The 18,112-nt window shown below is 45.9% G+C and overlaps 1 protein-coding gene across 6 annotated transcripts in view; it reads right to left on the reverse strand.

Moving 5' to 3' along the window:
• Positions 1 to 16,472, reverse strand: part of USP31 (ubiquitin specific peptidase 31) — an 83,867-nt gene extending 67,395 nt beyond the window's left edge. Inside the window, exons 1-2 of one of the 6 annotated variants that reach the window (XM_055562433.1) lie at positions 15,348 to 15,641; positions 15,231 to 15,257 (exon numbers count right to left, since the gene is read on the reverse strand). In XM_055562433.1, the coding sequence (XP_055418408.1) occupies positions 15,231 to 15,257; positions 15,348 to 15,368 (48 nt within the window). In that variant the 5' untranslated portion in view covers positions 15,369 to 15,641. Of the gene's footprint in view, positions 1 to 11,101; positions 11,148 to 12,067; positions 15,206 to 15,230; positions 15,642 to 15,740 lie in introns of those variants that run through there. The other 5 variants (XM_055562436.1, XM_055562435.1, XM_055562430.1 and 2 more) reach the window with 5 other exon arrangements.
• Between the last annotated feature and the right edge of the window lie 1,640 nt (positions 16,473 to 18,112).

The raw sequence follows: 18,112 nt of genomic DNA on the forward strand, positions 1-18,112 counted from the left end.
CAAGTTTTTCTCTTGTTTTTTTTTTTTTTTAAATGAGGTAGATATATTCTTATCCACATTTTACAAATGAGGAAACTAAGCCCAGAATTAAGTGCTCAAGGTCCCGTAGCTAGTAAGTGGTGCAGCCATGACTGAAACACAGGCTCTCTGGCTCCTCAGTCCAGGTTCTCAACCACTCACTATACTATATAAGACGGAAATCTCAAACCTGAAAATAAATCCCCACTTTCCACATGCACTAAACTAAACCAAACCCCAAACTACTGGAAGAGAAATATTTCAGAACATAATGGAAAAAACAAAAAATAAAATAGAAAAATTATCCTGTATGAAAGCGTAACTTTTCAGCTATATAGTAACAAAAACAATAAGGAAAAAGGACAGGTTCAAAAACATTAAAACCTTCTGTAATATACAAAAGTAACAAAACTAAAAGAGCAATAGACTGAGAGAAGTATCTGTATCAAATGTCTCAAGGTTTATGAAGGTGTTGCCTTACACACATTACACTATTCTATAAAGAGCTATTATAAAGTTTCCCAAAAGAAAAGAACGTTCAAAATCCCAAGGGACACCGTGACCATCAAGTAGGATTTATTTCTGGAATGAGGGGGGTTCAACATACGAAAATCAATCAGTGTAATACACCACATGAATAGCTCAGTTGGAAAAGAATCCACCTGCAATGCAGGAGACCCCGGTTCAATTCCTGGGTCAGGAAGATCCTCTGGAGAAGGCATAGGCTACCCACTCCAGTATTCTTGGGCTTTCCTTATGGCTCAGCTGATAAAGCATCCACCTGCAATGCGGGAGACCTGGGTTCGATCCCTGGGTTGGGAAGATCTCCTGGAGAAGGGAAAGGCTACCCACTCCAGTATTCTGGCCTGGAGAATTCCATGGACACTACTGAGCAACTTCACTTCACTTCAAAATGCCACATCAATAGAATGAAAGAAAACTACCACACAATCATCTCAATTGATTCAGAGACAGCACCTGACAAAACTCACACTCTCCCATGACAAAGACACACAAACTAAGAAGAAAACTTAATGTGATAAAACCAGTATCTAAGAAGTGCACAGCTAACGTCACACTCAATTGTGAAACACTGAAAGCTTTTCCCCTGAGATGAAGAAACAAGACAAGGATGCCCATTTTCACCACCTCTATTAAACAGAATATTGGAATTTCTAGCCAGAACAACTAGGCAAGAAAGTGGAAGGGGGAATAAATTAAGAGCCTGGGATTGGCAGTTACAAACAGATAAATAACAAGATCCTATTGTATAGCACAGAGAACTATATTCAATATCTTGTAGTAAACTATAATGAAAAAGAAATGAAAAAGAACATATATATGTAACAACCACTTTGCTGTACACCAGAAACTAACACAACATTGTAAATCAACTAAGCTTTATTTAAAAAAAAAAAAAAGGTAAAAGGTATCCCAACTAGAGAGAAAGATATAAAATTCTGTTTGAAAAGTAAATGATCTTATATGTAGAAAACCCTGAGGATTCACAGAAAACTGAGACAGCTAATAGATGAATTCAGCAAAGTGCAGGATATAGTATCAACATAAAAAAAAATCAGTTCCATTCTTATACACTAGCAGTGAACAATCCAAAAAGGAAACTATGAAAACAGTTTCAAGTATATAACAACATCAAAAAGGATAAAATAATTAGGAATAAATTTAACCCAGGATGTGAAAAACTTATACATTGAAAACTGTAAACCTTAAGTGACAAAAATTAAAGACAACACATTTATAAAAGACACTGCAGTTCATGGATTGAAAGAATAGTGTTGCGATACTGATTCTACACAAAGCAACCTACAGACTTCAGTGCAATCCCTATAACAATCCCACTGCCATTTTCTGCAAAAATAAAAGCCTATTCTGAAGTTCATACGGAATCTTCAGGGACTCCAAAGCCAAAACAATCTTGAAAAAGAAGAACAAATCTGAAGGACTCAAACTTCTGATTTCAAAACCTACTACACAGCTGCAGTAAACAAAACAGTGTGCTGAAAAACTGATAGGAAACAAAGACAGATATACAGATGGATGGGACAGAACAGAGAGCCCAGAAATAAACCCTCATATATACAACTGGTTTCTCACAAGAGCCCCAAGACCATTCAACAAAGAAAAAACAGTAGTCCTTCCAACAATGGTGCTGGGAAAACTAAATACCCACATACAAAAGAACCTTACACCATATACAAAGGTTAATTCAAAATGCATCAAATATCTAAATATAAGAGCTAAAATATACAATTTTTAGTAGAAAACATGGAAAACTTCATGACATTAAATTTGGCAATGATTCCTTGGATATGATGCCAAAAGCAAAGGTAACAAAAGAAAAAACAAAGATGAATTGGACTTCATGACAATTAAAAACTTTGTACACCAAGGGACAGTTATTAAGACAGTGAAAACCCACAGAATGGGAGAAAATACTTGCTAATCATATATCACTAGGGATTAACATCCATAATATATAAAGAACTTCTACAACTCAACAATAACAACAATCCAGTTCAAAAATGAGGAAAGTCCTTGGATAGACATTTCTCCAAAGAAGATATACAAATGCCAAGAAGTACTTGATAAGATAATCCAAGTCAATAGTTAAGTCATTAATGACTAATGATCCTTAGTCATTCAGTTCAGTTCAGTTCAGTTGCTCAGTAATGTCCGACTCTTTGCAACCCCATGAATCACAGCACGCCAGGCCTCCCTGTCCATCACCAACTCCCAGAGTTCACCCAAACTCAAGTCCATCGAGTCGGTGATGCCATCCAGCCATCTCATCCTCTGTCGTCCCCTTCTCCTCCTGCCCGCAATCCCTCCCAGCAGCAGGGTCTTTTCCAATGAGTCAACTCTTTGCATGAGGTGGCCAAAGTATTGGGAGTTTCAGCTTCAGAATCAGTCCTTCCAATGAACACCCAGGACTGATCTCCTTTAGCATGGACTGGTTGGATCTCCTTGCAGTCCAAGGGACTCTCAGGAGTCCTCTCCAACACCACACTTCAAAAGCATCAATTCTTCGGTGCTCAGCTTTCTTCACAGTCCAACTCTCACATCCATACATGACCGCTGGAAAAACCATAGCCTTGACTAGACGGACCTTTGTTGGCAAAGTAAGGTCTCTGCTTTTTAATATGCTGTCTAGGTTGGAGTAGGAAATGGCAACCCACTCCAGTATTCTTGCCTGGAAAATCCCATGGACGGAGGAGCCTGGTGGGCTACAGTCTAAGGGGTCCACTGAGCGACTTCACTTCACTTCAGGTTGGTCATAACTTTCCTTCCAAGGAGTAAGCATCTTTTAATTTCATGGCTGCAGTCACCATCTGCAGTGATTTTGGAGTCCAAAAAAATAAAGTCTGACACTGCTTCCACTGTTTCCCCATCTACTTCCCATGAAGTGATGGGACCAGATGCCATGATCTTAGTTTTCTGAATGTTGAGCTTTAAGCCAACCTTTTCACTCTCCTCTTTCACTTTCATCAAGAGGCTTTTTATAGTTCCTCTTCACTTTCTGCCGTAAGGGTGGTGTCATCTGCATATCGGAGGTTATTGATATTTCTCCCAGCAATCTTGGTTCCAGCTTGTGCTTCTTCCAGCCCAGTGTTTCTCATGATGTACTCTGCATATAAGTTAAATAAGCAGGGTGACAATATACAGCCCTGACATACTCCTTTCCCTATTTGGATCCAGTCTGTTGTTCCATGTCCAGTTCTAACTGTTGCTTCCTGACCTGCATATAGGTTTCTCAAGAGGCAGGTCAGGTGGTCTGGTATTCCCATCTCTTGCAGAATTTTCCACAGTTTATTGTGGAAAGTCAAAGGCTTTGGCATAGTCAATAAAGCAGAAATAGATGTTTTTCTGGAACTCTCTTGCTTTTTCCATGATCCAGCAGATGTTGGCTATTTGATCTCTGGTTCCTCTGCCTTTTCTAGAATGAGGTTGAACATCTGGAAGTTCATGGTTCATGTATTGCTGAAGCCTGACTTGGAGAATTTTGAGCATTACCTTACTAGCGTGTGAGATGAGTGCAATTGTGTGGTAGTTTGAGCATTCTTTGGCATTGCCTTTCTTTGGGATTGGAATGAAAACTGACCTTTTCCAGTCCTGTGGCCACTGCTGAGTTGTCCAAATTTGCTGGCATATTGAGTGCAGCACTTTCACAGCATCATCTTTCAGGATTTGAAATAGCTCAACTGGAATTCCATCACCTCCACTAGCTTTGTTCATAGTGATGCTTTCTAAGGCCCACTTGACTTCACAGTCCAGGATGTCTGGCTCTAGGTAAGTGATCACACCACTGTGATTATCTTGATCATGAAGATCTTTTTTGTACAGTTCTTCTGTGTCTTCTTGCCACCTCTTCTTGATATTTTCTGCTTCTGTTAGGTCCATACCATTTCTGTCCTTTATCGAGCCCATCTTTGCATGAAATGTTCCCTTGGTAGCTCTAATTTTCTTGAAGAGATCTCTAGTCCTTCCTGTTCTGTTGTTTTCCTCTATTTCTTTGCATTCATCACTGAGGAAGGCTTTTTTATCTCTCCTTGCTATTCTTTGGAACTCTGCATTCAAATGTTTATATCTTTCCTTTTCTCCTTTGATTTTTGCTTCTCTTCTTTTCTTCTTTTCGAAGCTATTTGTAAGGCCTCCTCAGACAGCTTTTTTGCATTTCTTTTCCATGGGGATGGTCTTGATCCCTGTCTCCTGTACAATGTCATGAACCTCCATCCATAGTTCATCAGGTACTCTATCAGATTTAGTCCCTTAAATCTATTTCTCACTTCCACTTTAGTCACAAGGGATTTGTTTTAGGTCATAGAGAAATGCAAATCAAAACAACAATTAGGTAACACTTCACACATGCATACCATGGTTATTATTTGAAAAAAAATGGAAAACAGCAAGTGTTGGCAAGGATGTGGAGAAAATGGAACCTTCATGCTTTGCTGGTGGGGATATACAAAGGTGTGGTCACTGCGGGAAACAGTTTTACAGTTTCTCAAAAAGGGGGTTGAAAACAGTCAGACACAGCTGAGCGACTTTCACTTTCATGGGGCAAACTGCCCAATAAAAGATGACTGGATGATTAAATTATCACTTAGCAGTATGACACCATATGTATCATTAAACTTTAAACAGTGTAACGACTACAATTTAGAAACATGGGGAAAAGTTTTATAGACTGCATGAAAAAAAAAATCATAATCCAAAGCAGCTTGGCCAGAAGCTACGTAAAATGTGTACCATATACGTAGACAAGTACAAAACGTAGACTGATGGCACTTCCAGGCAATGTGCTCAGTAAGCAGAGTGAGAACATGAATGTTATCATCACGCTGCCCTGAGTTCAAGTTCAAGCTCTGTCCCTGGGAACATGTAGAGAACCAAACTACATCAAGGTCAGAGATCTAATCTTGCCCAAAGCATTACTCAGTGACCTGCCCCCCACCCATCCACCACCCTACCCTTCTGCTCCAACCACACTAGACCTTGAAATTTTTTGAATAAACCAAGTTGTTTGAGGTTCTAAGTCTTTGAACATGATGGGGTTTCCACCCTGTTTCCAACAGGCCTTTCCCACCTCTCCCTTTATCCACCAAGAGGATTCCTACCAAATCTTTCCAGACTCAGCCCAGGGGGCATGTCTCCAGTCCCCCACCACTCTCAGATTCCCCTTTTAGGTTTGCACGGCACTTCTGTACACACCTCTATCACAACACTCATCCGACCCTACTGCAATTGATTCTTTACCCGTCTTCCCTTCTAGACCCAGAATTCCTTACAGGCATGGACCATCTCACTCATCCTCGTACAGCCCGGTGCCTCCCAACACAGGACCAGCACAAGCAATGTGCTCAATAAATCTGCAGGCTTAATGAATTATGTCTACAATACTTCAACCTGAATTTGACTCTTAATGGATATAAACTGATGTTTCTGCAGCTCTGTACAGAGCTGTATTCAGGGCTAAGAGCAGGAAGTCAACCAAAATAAGACAAGCTTCATGACTCAGCTTTCTTGGTTTTCCGCCTATCTCTCTGCCCCTTTAACAAGTCCAACAAGTCCTTCCCTCCTCCTATCCCCTTATTTTTAGTTTCCCCCAAGGGGCTGGCCGTGGGCTTCTGACTACACAGTCAATACTCCTGGCTTTAGTTATCACCTCTATGCAACTGAATTCAAGCTATCAAGATTCCTTCTTAGATATCCCATGACCCCGACCCCACATGTCCAAATTACAGGCATGATCTTCTCTGCCCTCAGTGCCCCTTTTTTGGACTGCTCCATCTCTGCCAGCGCTCCCCTTATTGTCTCCATCACCCAGGTCTGACCCTGGTGTTTCCTTTACCTCTCCATCTCTTAGCTGGTGTTAATCGCTCAGTCGTGTCACACTCTGCGTTCTAAAGAACTGCAGCCTGCCAGGCTCCTCTGTCCATGGCATTCTCTAGGCAAGAATACTGGAGAGGGCAGCCAGTCCCTTCTCCAGGGGATCTTCCGGACCCAGGGATCAAACCCAGGTCTCCTGCACTGCAGGTGGATTCTTTACCATTTGAGCCACCAGGGAAGCCCTAATGCAGTCTCCTTAATGATGTCACGACATCCTCCAAAATGTCTCTGGATTCACCCTTTCCTCCTCCTCACATCGCTCCTGTGACTGCCTTCTCCAAACCCTTACTTTCTCCTCTATCGTAATCAATTTTGCTAACCATCAGACCCATTTTTCTGAAACCTCTTTTTCCATCAAACCAGAGTCTGCCCAGCTCAAGAAGCCTCCGCTGCATCTCTGCTGACTACTGCCTCAAGGCTAAATAGTTGTGGCAGGCTTTCATGGCCACACCTAATCTCTCCCCTTTCACCTCCTCAGCCATCTACAGTTAATTCCCCTTGTCACCAAATCAGTGGTTCTCAACCAGGGGCAATTTTGCCCCCCAGGGGACATCTGGCAAAGTCTGGAGACAGTTTAGATTGTCACGACTGGGGTGGGGGCAGGAGAGTACTACCCGCGCCTAGTGGGGAGAGGACCGGTACGCTGCTCAGCATCCTGCAACACCAGGACAGCCCCCACAGCAAAGACTCACCCAGCCAATAATGCCAGGTATGTCAACAGGGCCAAGGCTGGGAAAACCGCTCTACACCCCAGGCCCCCGCAGCAGAGAGCCCAGGGCCTCCTGACCCCAGACGCTGTGCCTTTACTCAGATTATTCCCCAACAGTCTGAAATGGCATCTCTCTCTCCTTTAATGGGCCAAGCTTTATTTATCTTCAAATCCCATTTCTAGGCTACTTCCCACAGTTTTAAATATCACCTACAGACCAATGAGTCCCGAATCTTTATCTCTAGCCAGCCCCGATCTTCTGAACACCAGACTCCCTTATCCACCTGCCAACTAGACACCTCTCGAGTGTCCTATTTAACCCATCTGAAACTGAACTCCAGAGCTGCTGCTCCTCAAGTAAGTGCACAGCACCAGTAATCACCCTGCTGCTCAAAACAAACGCCAGGGACTTACCCTGACTGCTCCCCTCTGCCTAAGCACCTTCCCTGGAATCAATCCTTTAGCAAGTCCCGTCGAGTCTACCTCCAGATACATCTCAACTCCATCTGCTTCTCCATCCCATGCCCCACCAGTAGGTAGCTTTACCTTCGCAAAGCCTCCTAACTGGCCTCCCTGCTTCCAGTCTGTGTTCACTATTCAGACTCAGAACGTGATCACTTTACATTTCAAGATCATGCCAGAACTCTGCTTAAAATCTGCAACAACTCCCCACTGCTCTTAGAATCAAACCTAATCCCCTCATCTTGCCCTACAAGGGGGTCCTATAGGCCCCACCTCTGCACACCCAGCCCCCTTTTCCAGCTTCATCTATCAGATGCCCCACCCAGCTCTCTAAGCCATGAAAAAGGCCTGTCAAGACTTTCAAATGTACCCCCAGCCCTGCCCCTGCAGAGCCTTTTGAATACATTTTAATCTCCCTACCTGGTCATTACTCTCTCTCATACACCTTAGCTTTATCTTCTTAGCTCTAATTATTTTACTTTTGTATTTATTTTTGGTTGTGCTTGGTCTACGCTGCTGTGTGAGAGCTCTCTCTAGCTGCAGTGAGCAGGGGTTGCTCTCTAGATGCACTCACTGGGGTGCCTCTCCTGTTGCAGAGCACAGGCTCTAGAGCACACAGGTTTCTGGACCTGCGGCTCCCAGGCTCCAGAGGAGACTCAACAGTCATGGTGCACAGGCATAGTTGCTCCACTGCACATAGGATCTTCTTGGAACAGGGATCAAACCTGTATCCTCTGCATTGGCAGGCGGACTCTGAACCACTGAACCACCAGGGAAGTCCTCTAATAAATTTTAAATTTCACATTTACCAGTGTGTGCTGATGAATACATCTGCCTCCTCTGTAACAATAAAAGTTTCAGGAAGGAATGGATCATGGGATCTGGCACTATTTTTTTGCATTACTATGCTGTTTGGTTTACCCCTATATACCCAATGACTGGGGCCTCCCAGGTGGCTCAGTGGTATAGAATCTGCCTGCTAATGCAGGATATGAGGGTTCCATCCCTGGGTCAGGAAGATCCCCTGAAGAAAGAAACAGCAACTCACACCAGTATTCTTGCCTGGATAATCACATGGACAGAGGAGCATGGCTCCAGCCCATGGAGTCGCAAAGAGTTAGACACAACAGAACATGCACGTGTACCCAATGACTAGCGCAGCATGTGACATGAGTTAGGAGCTCCATACATTCATACACTCGCAGAAGCTTAACAGCCGGCAATGAATGAATGAATCTTCTACTTACACTTTTGCTCACCACGATTTCACCATTCTCTGAACCGCCTCCCAAACTTTACCAGTCAATACAATTTTTTAAAAATTTCCCTATAATACTGGCAAGTTCTCTGATGGCTAGAACTCTGTCCCAGAATCCTCACACTTAATCCTCTATTCCCAACCCCTCCCCTAAACCAGTCCCTTTGTACACAATAACTGCTCAGTAAACGTGGTGTAAGTCAGCAAATTCCACAGCTGCCCTGTGTACCTCTGTTCCCCAACTAGTCGTCTTTATGCTTTCCTTGCGCTTTCTCATGAAGCTGCACACATCAGCTGGGCATGTAATGGAGAGAGAGCCACATGCTGAAGAAGCGTGGAGAATAGGCATACCCAGAGGAACAAACCTGACCCACGTGAAAGAAAGTAAGTTTGAAAATTGATGAATAGGGCAGCCACTTGTAAGGGGAAGCATACGTCAGGGGCGAGGCCCTAGCATGCAGCGTGGATGGGTCAGTCTTGTCCTGCACAGGCTTTGGTTGGGCAGTCTAGAGAGGACCATTATCAGTGTAAACGCACGTTTCCTCTGTCTCAGCAACACCACAGCCAAGACTTACTCCTTAGAAAGGGAGACTAGATCCATGGTGAAGGATTGGCTAGACTGGCTAAAAACTATACAACCAAAACACCATGAGTGGGCTTCCATTGTGTGTGCCAGCCATGAAGTCATGTCCGGCTCTTCTCAACCCATGGACCCGCTACAGCAGGCCAGGCTCTTCTGTCCGTGGAATTCTCCAGGCAAGAATACCGGAGTGGATTGCTGTGCCCTCCTGCAGGGGATCTTCCTGACCCAGGGATTGAACTCAGGTCTCCCGCACTGCAGGCAGATTTTTTACCACCTGAGCCACCAGGGCATCTGTACAACTGTTAAAAAGAATAACAAGGACCTGGATGTTATTAACACAAAACAATAAAAGCTATGCTATCTGTGATATAATTTCAAGTCCAGGATAGGGACATAGAGGAAAGTAAGCTGCAGGACTCTATGGGGAGTGCGAGTCCATCCACCAGAAGATGAGTCTGTTATATGCATTTAAATGGTCTGAGAGGACAATTTTTTAAGGAAGACTTCCAAAAGTACCAAAGCCTCTGGAGCAAGAGCACATGCATACAGCTAGCTGCAGCTGACATTATTTTCACTACGATTTGGCACTGCAAGCTTAGAGGGAAAAAATGCTACATGTTTCAGCAGGTCCACCCGGCCTGTTGGTACATTTTACGTTGAGACCTGTTGTTTCAGTGGCTGTGCTGATAAGGAGACACAGAACCGAGCTCCGACCGGCATGGGGGTGGCGGGCGGTGACAAACTCGCAGTCAGAACTCTCCCCCAGCCTCTAGCAGCAGGCGAGCCTTGGCCTCCTCACCCAGAAGGCTGAGGACCGTCCACACCGCACCCGAGTCTTCTTCCAAGTCTACAATTTGATGACCATCTCAGTGCCTTTCTCCTTCAAAGCTTTGGAATTCATAAACAGAGGTGACCGCGTTTGACAGACAAGGAAACAGGCCAGGAAGAGACAGTCTTTCTATTTAATACTGACATAAATCGGAAGGTGATCAATTCATTTTGTTTCCTACTTTTCAAATCAATTTGAGGGACACACTGAAGTCAGATTACTTCTTAGGAACCACTGTGAGATGTCAGGGTACTAAACCACTTCATACAACTATGAAAACTTTCACCATAGGTCTGTACATAAAATCAGAGCTCCCTAGTAGAAGTCTGTGACAAAGTAAGTTGTGAATCTGAGCCAGTGAAGCCTGATGGCTAGCTTGTCTGCCACTACTCATTTATACACATATACTCCATTTGTAACCATTTATACACATATACTCCCTTTGTAACCCAAGAACCCTCACTAATAAATAAGCACCACCAGGCACCAAAGTTCAAGGGAAAAAATATAGGAGAGAAAATTCGATTCATCAATTACTTTTTGTTTTACAGCAGATTTGGAAGGAGTCCCCCATAGTTCTTTTATCAGTAGATCACTCTGTTCCAGTTGTTCTTTGGAAGCACAGTTTGAAAACTGCTGCTATAAAACCTATCTTTGTTACTTGAAAAATGACCATCCGCCTTTCACTTACTGCAAAAGGGCAGTGAGTACTAGAAATCAGAAAGCATCTGTACAAACCTGGAACACCCAAGTGAGCATCCTATGAAAGTTAGGACAATACACTTATTTTCTCTTAGAACACTGAGCACTCAAGTTTCAAAATGATTTACTTACCCTCACAGTTGGATCCTGCCAGTAAAGTCTAACTTTTACTCTAGAGCTGCAGCAAACAGAGAAGAAAAAGTAACAAGACAACATTAAAGGCTGGGAAAGGAAGGAAAACTTGCACTAAGGAAATTCAAAATATTTCTCCAACAGTTTCTTAACCTCAGCACTATTAACATGTGGGGCTGGATAATCCTTTTTGAGGGATACTGTCCTACATGTTGTATGATGTGTGTGTTTGTGTGTGCTCAGTCATGTCTAACTTTTTGCCATCCCATGGACTGTAGCCTAGGAGAAGGTAATGGCACCCCACTCCAGTACTCTTGCCTGGAGAATCCCATGGACAGAGGAGACTGGAAGGCTGAAGTCCATGGGGTCACTGAGGGTGGGACACGACTAAGTGACTTCACTTTCACTTTTCACTTTCATGAATTGGAAAAGGAAATGGCAACCCACTCCAGTGTTCTTGCCTGGAGAATCCCAGGGACGGGGGAGCCTGGTGGGCTGCCGTCTCGGGAGTCGCAGAGTCGGACACAACTGACATGACTTAGCAGCAGCAGCAGCAGGACTGTAGCCTGCCAGACTCCTCTATCCACAGAATTTTTCAAGCAAGAATACCCGAGTGGTCGCTGCTTCCTACTCCAGGGGCTCCTTCTGACCCATGGATTGAACCTGTGTCTCTTGTGTCTCCTGCACTGGCAGGTGGATTCTTTACCACTGAGCCACCTGGGAAACCCATGTTGTATGACAGCCCCAAACCTGGAATCACCCCATTAGTTGCCAGCAGCAGCCCCACCCCAGCTGTGACACCCAAGTATGGGTCTCCAGAGATCACCAAATGTCCCCAGGACTGGGGGGATAGGGGAGGCAGAAGTGCCCTGGCTGAGAACCACTACTCTAAGAGCAGGAGAAAAATGTCTGCACAAAAAGAGAAAAAGATATAAGTGGTTGCTAGAGAAGTTTCTTAAAGCTTACCAAGATTGGACCACTCAACTTCTTTCATTCTGGAAAATGAAAATCCAACCTTAACAACCATCCAGCTTACCCAAAACCAAAAATCTGTTTTCCTGGCAAGCTCCTAAGGCTGAAATCAATGTAGTTAGATTCCTAATTGAAAATCTTACAAACAAAATTGTTAGTAACTTGAAATCGTAAGTCAACAAAAATACATTCAAAGACATATTAAGCATTTTTTTTTGCGCTCGCAAGGCAAATTATCTCAAGATGGTAAATTGTTTTTTATCTCCTCTGTCAACTGGCAGTGGCTGCCTGGAGCCCAGAATTCAGCAGGACTCTGAATGTGAGCGCGAGAGAAACAAATCTGCCTCAAATAGCAATGCCTGCCACCAACAGGCGAGGGGGCGTGGCGACCCGTGTGTCAGCATCCACTGGCTTCCTGTTCCTCGGTCTTTGCTTTTCACAGGTGCAGAGTCTTCCCCAAGTGAGAGTGCCTGGCACGAGGCAGGCGAGGCACTTTGGTGGGCCGCCTACGAGAAAATCCCCTCCTTTACTCGTCTCTTCTATTAAGCCAGGAAAATCACATTCCACCTTCCTGCCTCCATGGCAGCCAGGGGCAGTCAAGCAACATGATTATAGTTAATGAGATGTCAGCAGAAGCCTGTGGAGGGGGCTTCTGGAGGAACTTTTATTTCCCTAATGACTTCCTGCCTTGCCTGGGTAGAATGCCCTGAAGTGACAAACATTAAGGAAAAACAGCCAGTAATAGCTAAGAACAACAGAATGGAAACACAGAAACATCTGGGTTCTAAGTGGGCCCATAAAGTCACTGCACCACCTGAGAACCACCTAGCTCTAGACTTCTCACAGGTGAGCTAATTCAACATCTTTATTGCATAAGGCAAGGGCTTCCCTGGTAGCTCAATTGGTTAAGAATCCACCTGCAATGCAGGAGACCCTGGTTCGATTTCTAGGTCGGGAAGATCCCCTGGAGAAGGGATAGGCTAACCACTCCAGTACTCTTGGGCTTGCCTGGTGACTCAGACGGTCAAGAATTCGCCTGTAATGCGGGAGACCTGGGTTCAATCCCTAGGTTGGGAAGATACCCTAGACATAGGCATGGCAACCCACTCTAGTATTCTTGTCTGGAGAATCCCCATGGACACATGAGTTTGTGCAAACTCCGGGAGTTGCTGATGGACAAGGAACCCTGGCAGGCTGTAGTCCATGGGGTAGCAAAGAGCCAAATACAACTGAGCAACTAAGCACAGCACACACTGCTTAAGGAACCCCCATCGGGGTTCGCTCTTTCTAGGCTAAATGCATTCCTAACTCACTGAATAAAACTTCAAAAGACAGAGGAGAATGAATGAATGCAAAGTGAAATCTACTAAGGGCTCAGAAGATTACGTTTTTAAAAAATAGGGTCTCTAAGAATCTGTTCAACTTTGCCAAAGCATACTTTTCTAGAATTATTGACCCATTTCTGTGATCGCTTTTTAATGGATAAAAAAGTGAACACAACCTCTTAAAAAACAATGAAAATGTTCACATACAAAAACGCTGTATAAATTGATAAATTTTATAAATTATAAACGCTGTATAAATTTTCACATTTTGGAATAGAAAACCAAATTTAAGACACTGGGCCATGACCTTGCAAAGTTGGCAACTGCTGTGGCTACTTTCAGGCACATGCAAAAAGAAAAAGACTGATAGTAGCTGGTGGGCTGGCATTCCCTCCTATTTTCTTATTTTGAGATCTCTGACATGAATCTCTTTTTTTTCCAGTCCCTATCCCTCTCAAGTATTTCCATTCAAATTTCCAAAATCAAACAGTGGCCACTTTTTTTAAGAAAAACAGGGTAGAGAAACATAAATAAAATGTAAGTAAAATGTATTAAAAGAGGAGGAGAGTGTTGTTCCAAAGCAAGAAAGTAGGTCCTCAACCAAGAGCTGATTCCTTAGATAGCTGACCTTTTTATATTTTAATCAAATCATTTGCTTAAATAGATGTATTTTAGAAAGAAACTTCATAGCACCAACGGAAAGCCAGTACCATCTGCCATAAATAGAAGACAAATGTAAAAACAAATCCAATGAAAACATATTCAATTCTAGCTACTGTTGCCTACTCAAGTTTTTAAACTGGAAGCTTGTTCTTTCTGTTATTTGAAAAAAAAAAAAAAATGATGGGGGAGTGAGCAAGAACTGTTAAAGACGTGCTATCACCAAGCTGAGACTTTCTCTTTGGCATGATCAAAAAAGAAAGAGAATAGAAAAGGAATTAACTTTCTTACTGTGTGCTTTCCTTCTATTTACATCCGTTTCTCACCTGAATCCCAAATCATCCCAACAATCCCAAATCATCTTTCCCTTTTGCTTAGAATAAGAGTCCATTTCCTATTACAACCTAAATGATCCTACACCATCTGGCCCCAGCCCTCCACTCACTCTGCTCTCGGCTCTCACGCACCCAAAAGATCCAAGGGCCACATCGAGCCCACTGCCTGTTTCTGTACAGCCCACGAGCGAATAATAGTTTGTAGAGATAAATATTTGCAATCAATTTGATGACAGGGAACATTAATTTTGAACTCCAATTAAGCTAATCATTGTCCTCTCTGGAAAAAAAGTCCCATTCTTCTCCTTGGTAGAGCTGTATCACAAAATACTGTATTCAATTATGTTTTTTATTTTAGGCAGTAAAAAAAGAGTGGAAATGTGTTTTCTGTTGTTATATAAGTAACTACCTCCTATCCCCGATTTTGCATTTTGACCAGCAGAGCCTAAAACATTTGCTATGCAGCCCTTTACAGAAAGAGTGCGCCCATCCCAGAGCTACCCTGTCGATCAAGTGCACCAAGTTCTTTTCCCATCTCAGGACGTCCGCACTTTCCTTACTCCTGGGAACGGCTCTCCCCGGAGCTCCTCAAGGAGGGCTCTCCCTGTGGTTACTCAAGTCTCAGAAAGTCACCTCCTCCTAGAAGTCACCCTAATCCTTTCTCCTTCCCATGTAATGTACCCCGCCAGCACGAGTCACATCGCCAGCGTGTACCTCCTTCAAACCACTATCTGACATTACCTCGTTAACTTATTAATAATAAAACTTTTTAATAATAAAAATAATAATGGCAGCAAACACTCATAGTACTACACACAATGGAAACACTTTACGTACCAGGCTGAACCCTATAAAACTGCCAATCTGTAAGACAGAACGGTTAACAATGGGTAACTTCATAGGGTTCAACCCAACAAACCAATTTGTAAGCAGCTCACAACCCAACATACTAACTTGTAAGCCGCTCACGACCATCTATGAAGTAGGTACCAGAGCAGAAAACTGTGGCCCAGAGAGGCTGAGAAACCTGCCCGAGGTCACACCACTTGTAAGTGGCAAAACAAGGATCTATCTGAACCCAAGCTCAACATTCCCATCCCCAAGAATATAAGTTCCCAGGAAAGCGGACGGTCTTGCCCATTGTTCCATCCTTCCCCTGCGCCCACCGCACGCAGCAAGCCCTTAAATGCGCGATCAATCAATGAGTGAACGGCTCTCCTTGCAATCAGCACCATATGCCTGGACTCACGCCCACTCCTCTTTCTTTAGGCACCCAGAGCATCAGTCCTTCGGCCGCGACGGAAGCGGGGAAGGAAGCCCTGGGCGGGCGGCTGCCCAAGGGCTCACCTTGAAGTCGCGGCTGTGCTGCGGGGTGTACTCCAAGGTCCAGAGGGCCCGCACCAGGTGCGCCAGCTGCTCGGTGACCTCGCCCTGGCCCTGCGCGCCGCGGCCCGCGGGCTGCTCGGGGTCAGGCGAGGGCTCGGGCCGCCCCGCCCGGTACTGGCCGAGGGCCAGGTACTCGGCGAAGAGCTCCGTGTTGCTGAGACACTGCAGCGTGGCGTTCATGAAGCACGTGTTGCCGTGGTTCCGGAGCCCCGCCACCCCGGGCACCGGCTCCGGGGCGCAGGCGGGCGGAGCGGGCGAGGCGGGCGGCGGCGGGCACGGCGGCGGCGGCGTGGGCGCGGCGGCCGGCCCGGGCGGGAAGCAGCTGCGGAGGCCGCCGCGGTCCGGGGCGGCGCCCTCGGAGCTAAGGTGCGAGAGCGTGGACAGCGTCTTGAGGACGCGGCTCATGAAGCTGCCCACCGAGCGCGCCGACGAGGGCGAGGAGGGCGCGGCCGGCCCGGGGCCCCCGGCGCCACCGCTGCCGCCCGCGCGGCCGCTCCGGAACAGCCGCTTGCTGAAGGAGCGCTTCTCCTTCCCGCCCGCCGCCGCCGCCGCCGGCGGCCCGGGCCCGGGCGCCGTTACCTTGGACATGGCGGTGGCCGCCGACGCTCATCACCGCGCCGGCCCGCGGCCCCGCCACGGCCGCCGCCGCATCCCGCCGCGCCGCGCCTCACCGGGCCGGGGGGCTCGATGCCCCACACACCTCAGAGCGCCGCCGAGCAAGCCAGCGAGCCAGCTAGCCAGCCGCGGCCGGCGGGGCGGGCGGGTGCGCGCGAGATCCGCCCAGCTGGGTCGCTCACGTGACCCGCCTCCAGCGCAGCCACCCCTGCGCTGAAGCCGCTGTGGCCGCCATGTTGACTGAGGGAACGGAGCTGCCTCCTCAGTCAAATGCGATGACTGGCGGCTCCAGGCGCGGTCCTGAGGCTTGAAGCCCGAGAGAGGCCATGTCTGGTGTGGGCAAGGTCCAGGCGCCGCCGGGGAGCGCTCGGCTCGCGCAGGGTGGTGGACCCCCGGGGCGGGTCTCGGTCTTGGCGGCTGTGATGGTGAAGGCCTTGGGAAAGTGCATGGATGAGAATGCCGCTTCTTAACTAGATCCTGGAAGAGCTGATGGACATGGTCCTGACGGATCCTGGGCAAGTCAGCTCCGCCCGGCTCCCGAGGGACCCCAACCGTCTGCATGCCCCTCGAACGCCATCGCAGAGCCTAACACCTTTCGGCAGGCATGTCTTACGGCGCCACTTACTTTTCTTCCCAGACCCCGTTGAGCTCTATATGCCAGGCACCGTGCTAGACACTGGGAGTACGACGTGTGAAGCTAACAGGGTTTCTGCCTGCTCTCTTATTAGTGGATGCTGAGAGTAGCTGCTGTTACAAGCATTGTGCTAAGCAGTGCAGTATCTCCTTCAATCTTCCATTCAGTTGCTTTGAGATTGTTGTTGTTCAGTCAGTAAGTCGTTCCTGACTCTATGTGACCCCATGGACTGCAACAGGGGCCAGACTTCCCTGTCCTTCATTATCTCCCGAAGTTGCTCAAATTCATGTCCATTGGTTGGATGGTGTTGCCATCCAACCATCTCATCCTCTGTTGTCCCCTTTGAGTTTGGTAGAGTCTTAACCCATTTCAAACCCAAGTATGTTCCAAAGCCCCTAGACTTGACCTCTAAACAAAAGGTCACAGACACACAAATATCAGAAGGGCACATCAGTGAGTAAAGAATTTTGGCGTTTCAATCATCATATTGACCATTACTACTTTAAGTGACTTAACTCAGTGTTGGAGAGAATATAAGAAATGGTAGGGACACTGGCAAATTGCAAATCAACATCCTTCTAAAGGGGTGACTGCCACTCACCTCCAGCCAGTTGTTTCCATGCAGAAATGAGGGCTCAGATCATATGATTCTTTAAAGGAAGGTGAAAAGTCTACTTTTAAAAATTAAAAAAAAAAAAAGCAGAGCCATTACTTTGCCAACAAAGGACTATCTAGTTAAAGCTATGATTTTTCCAGTAGTCATGTATGGATGTGAGAGTGGGACTATGAAGAAAGCTGAGCACCAAAGAATTGATGCTTTAGAACTGGAGAAGAAGCTTGAGAGTCCCTTGGACAGCAAGGAAACCAAACCTGTCAATCCTAAAGGAAATCAGTCCTAAGCATTCATTGGAAGGACTGATGCTGAACTCCAATCCTTTGGCCACCTGATGCAAAGAACTGACTCACGGGAAAAGACCCTGATGCTGGGAAAGATTGAAGGCAGGAGGCCACGGGGACGACAGAGGATGAGATGGTTGGATGGCATCACTGACTTGATGGACATGGGTTTGAGCAAGCTCCAGGA

The sequence above is a fragment of the Bubalus kerabau genome, chromosome 23, assembly GCF_029407905.1.
Source record: "Bubalus kerabau isolate K-KA32 ecotype Philippines breed swamp buffalo chromosome 23, PCC_UOA_SB_1v2, whole genome shotgun sequence".
NCBI classification, from domain to species: Eukaryota; Metazoa; Chordata; class Mammalia; order Artiodactyla; family Bovidae; genus Bubalus; species Bubalus kerabau.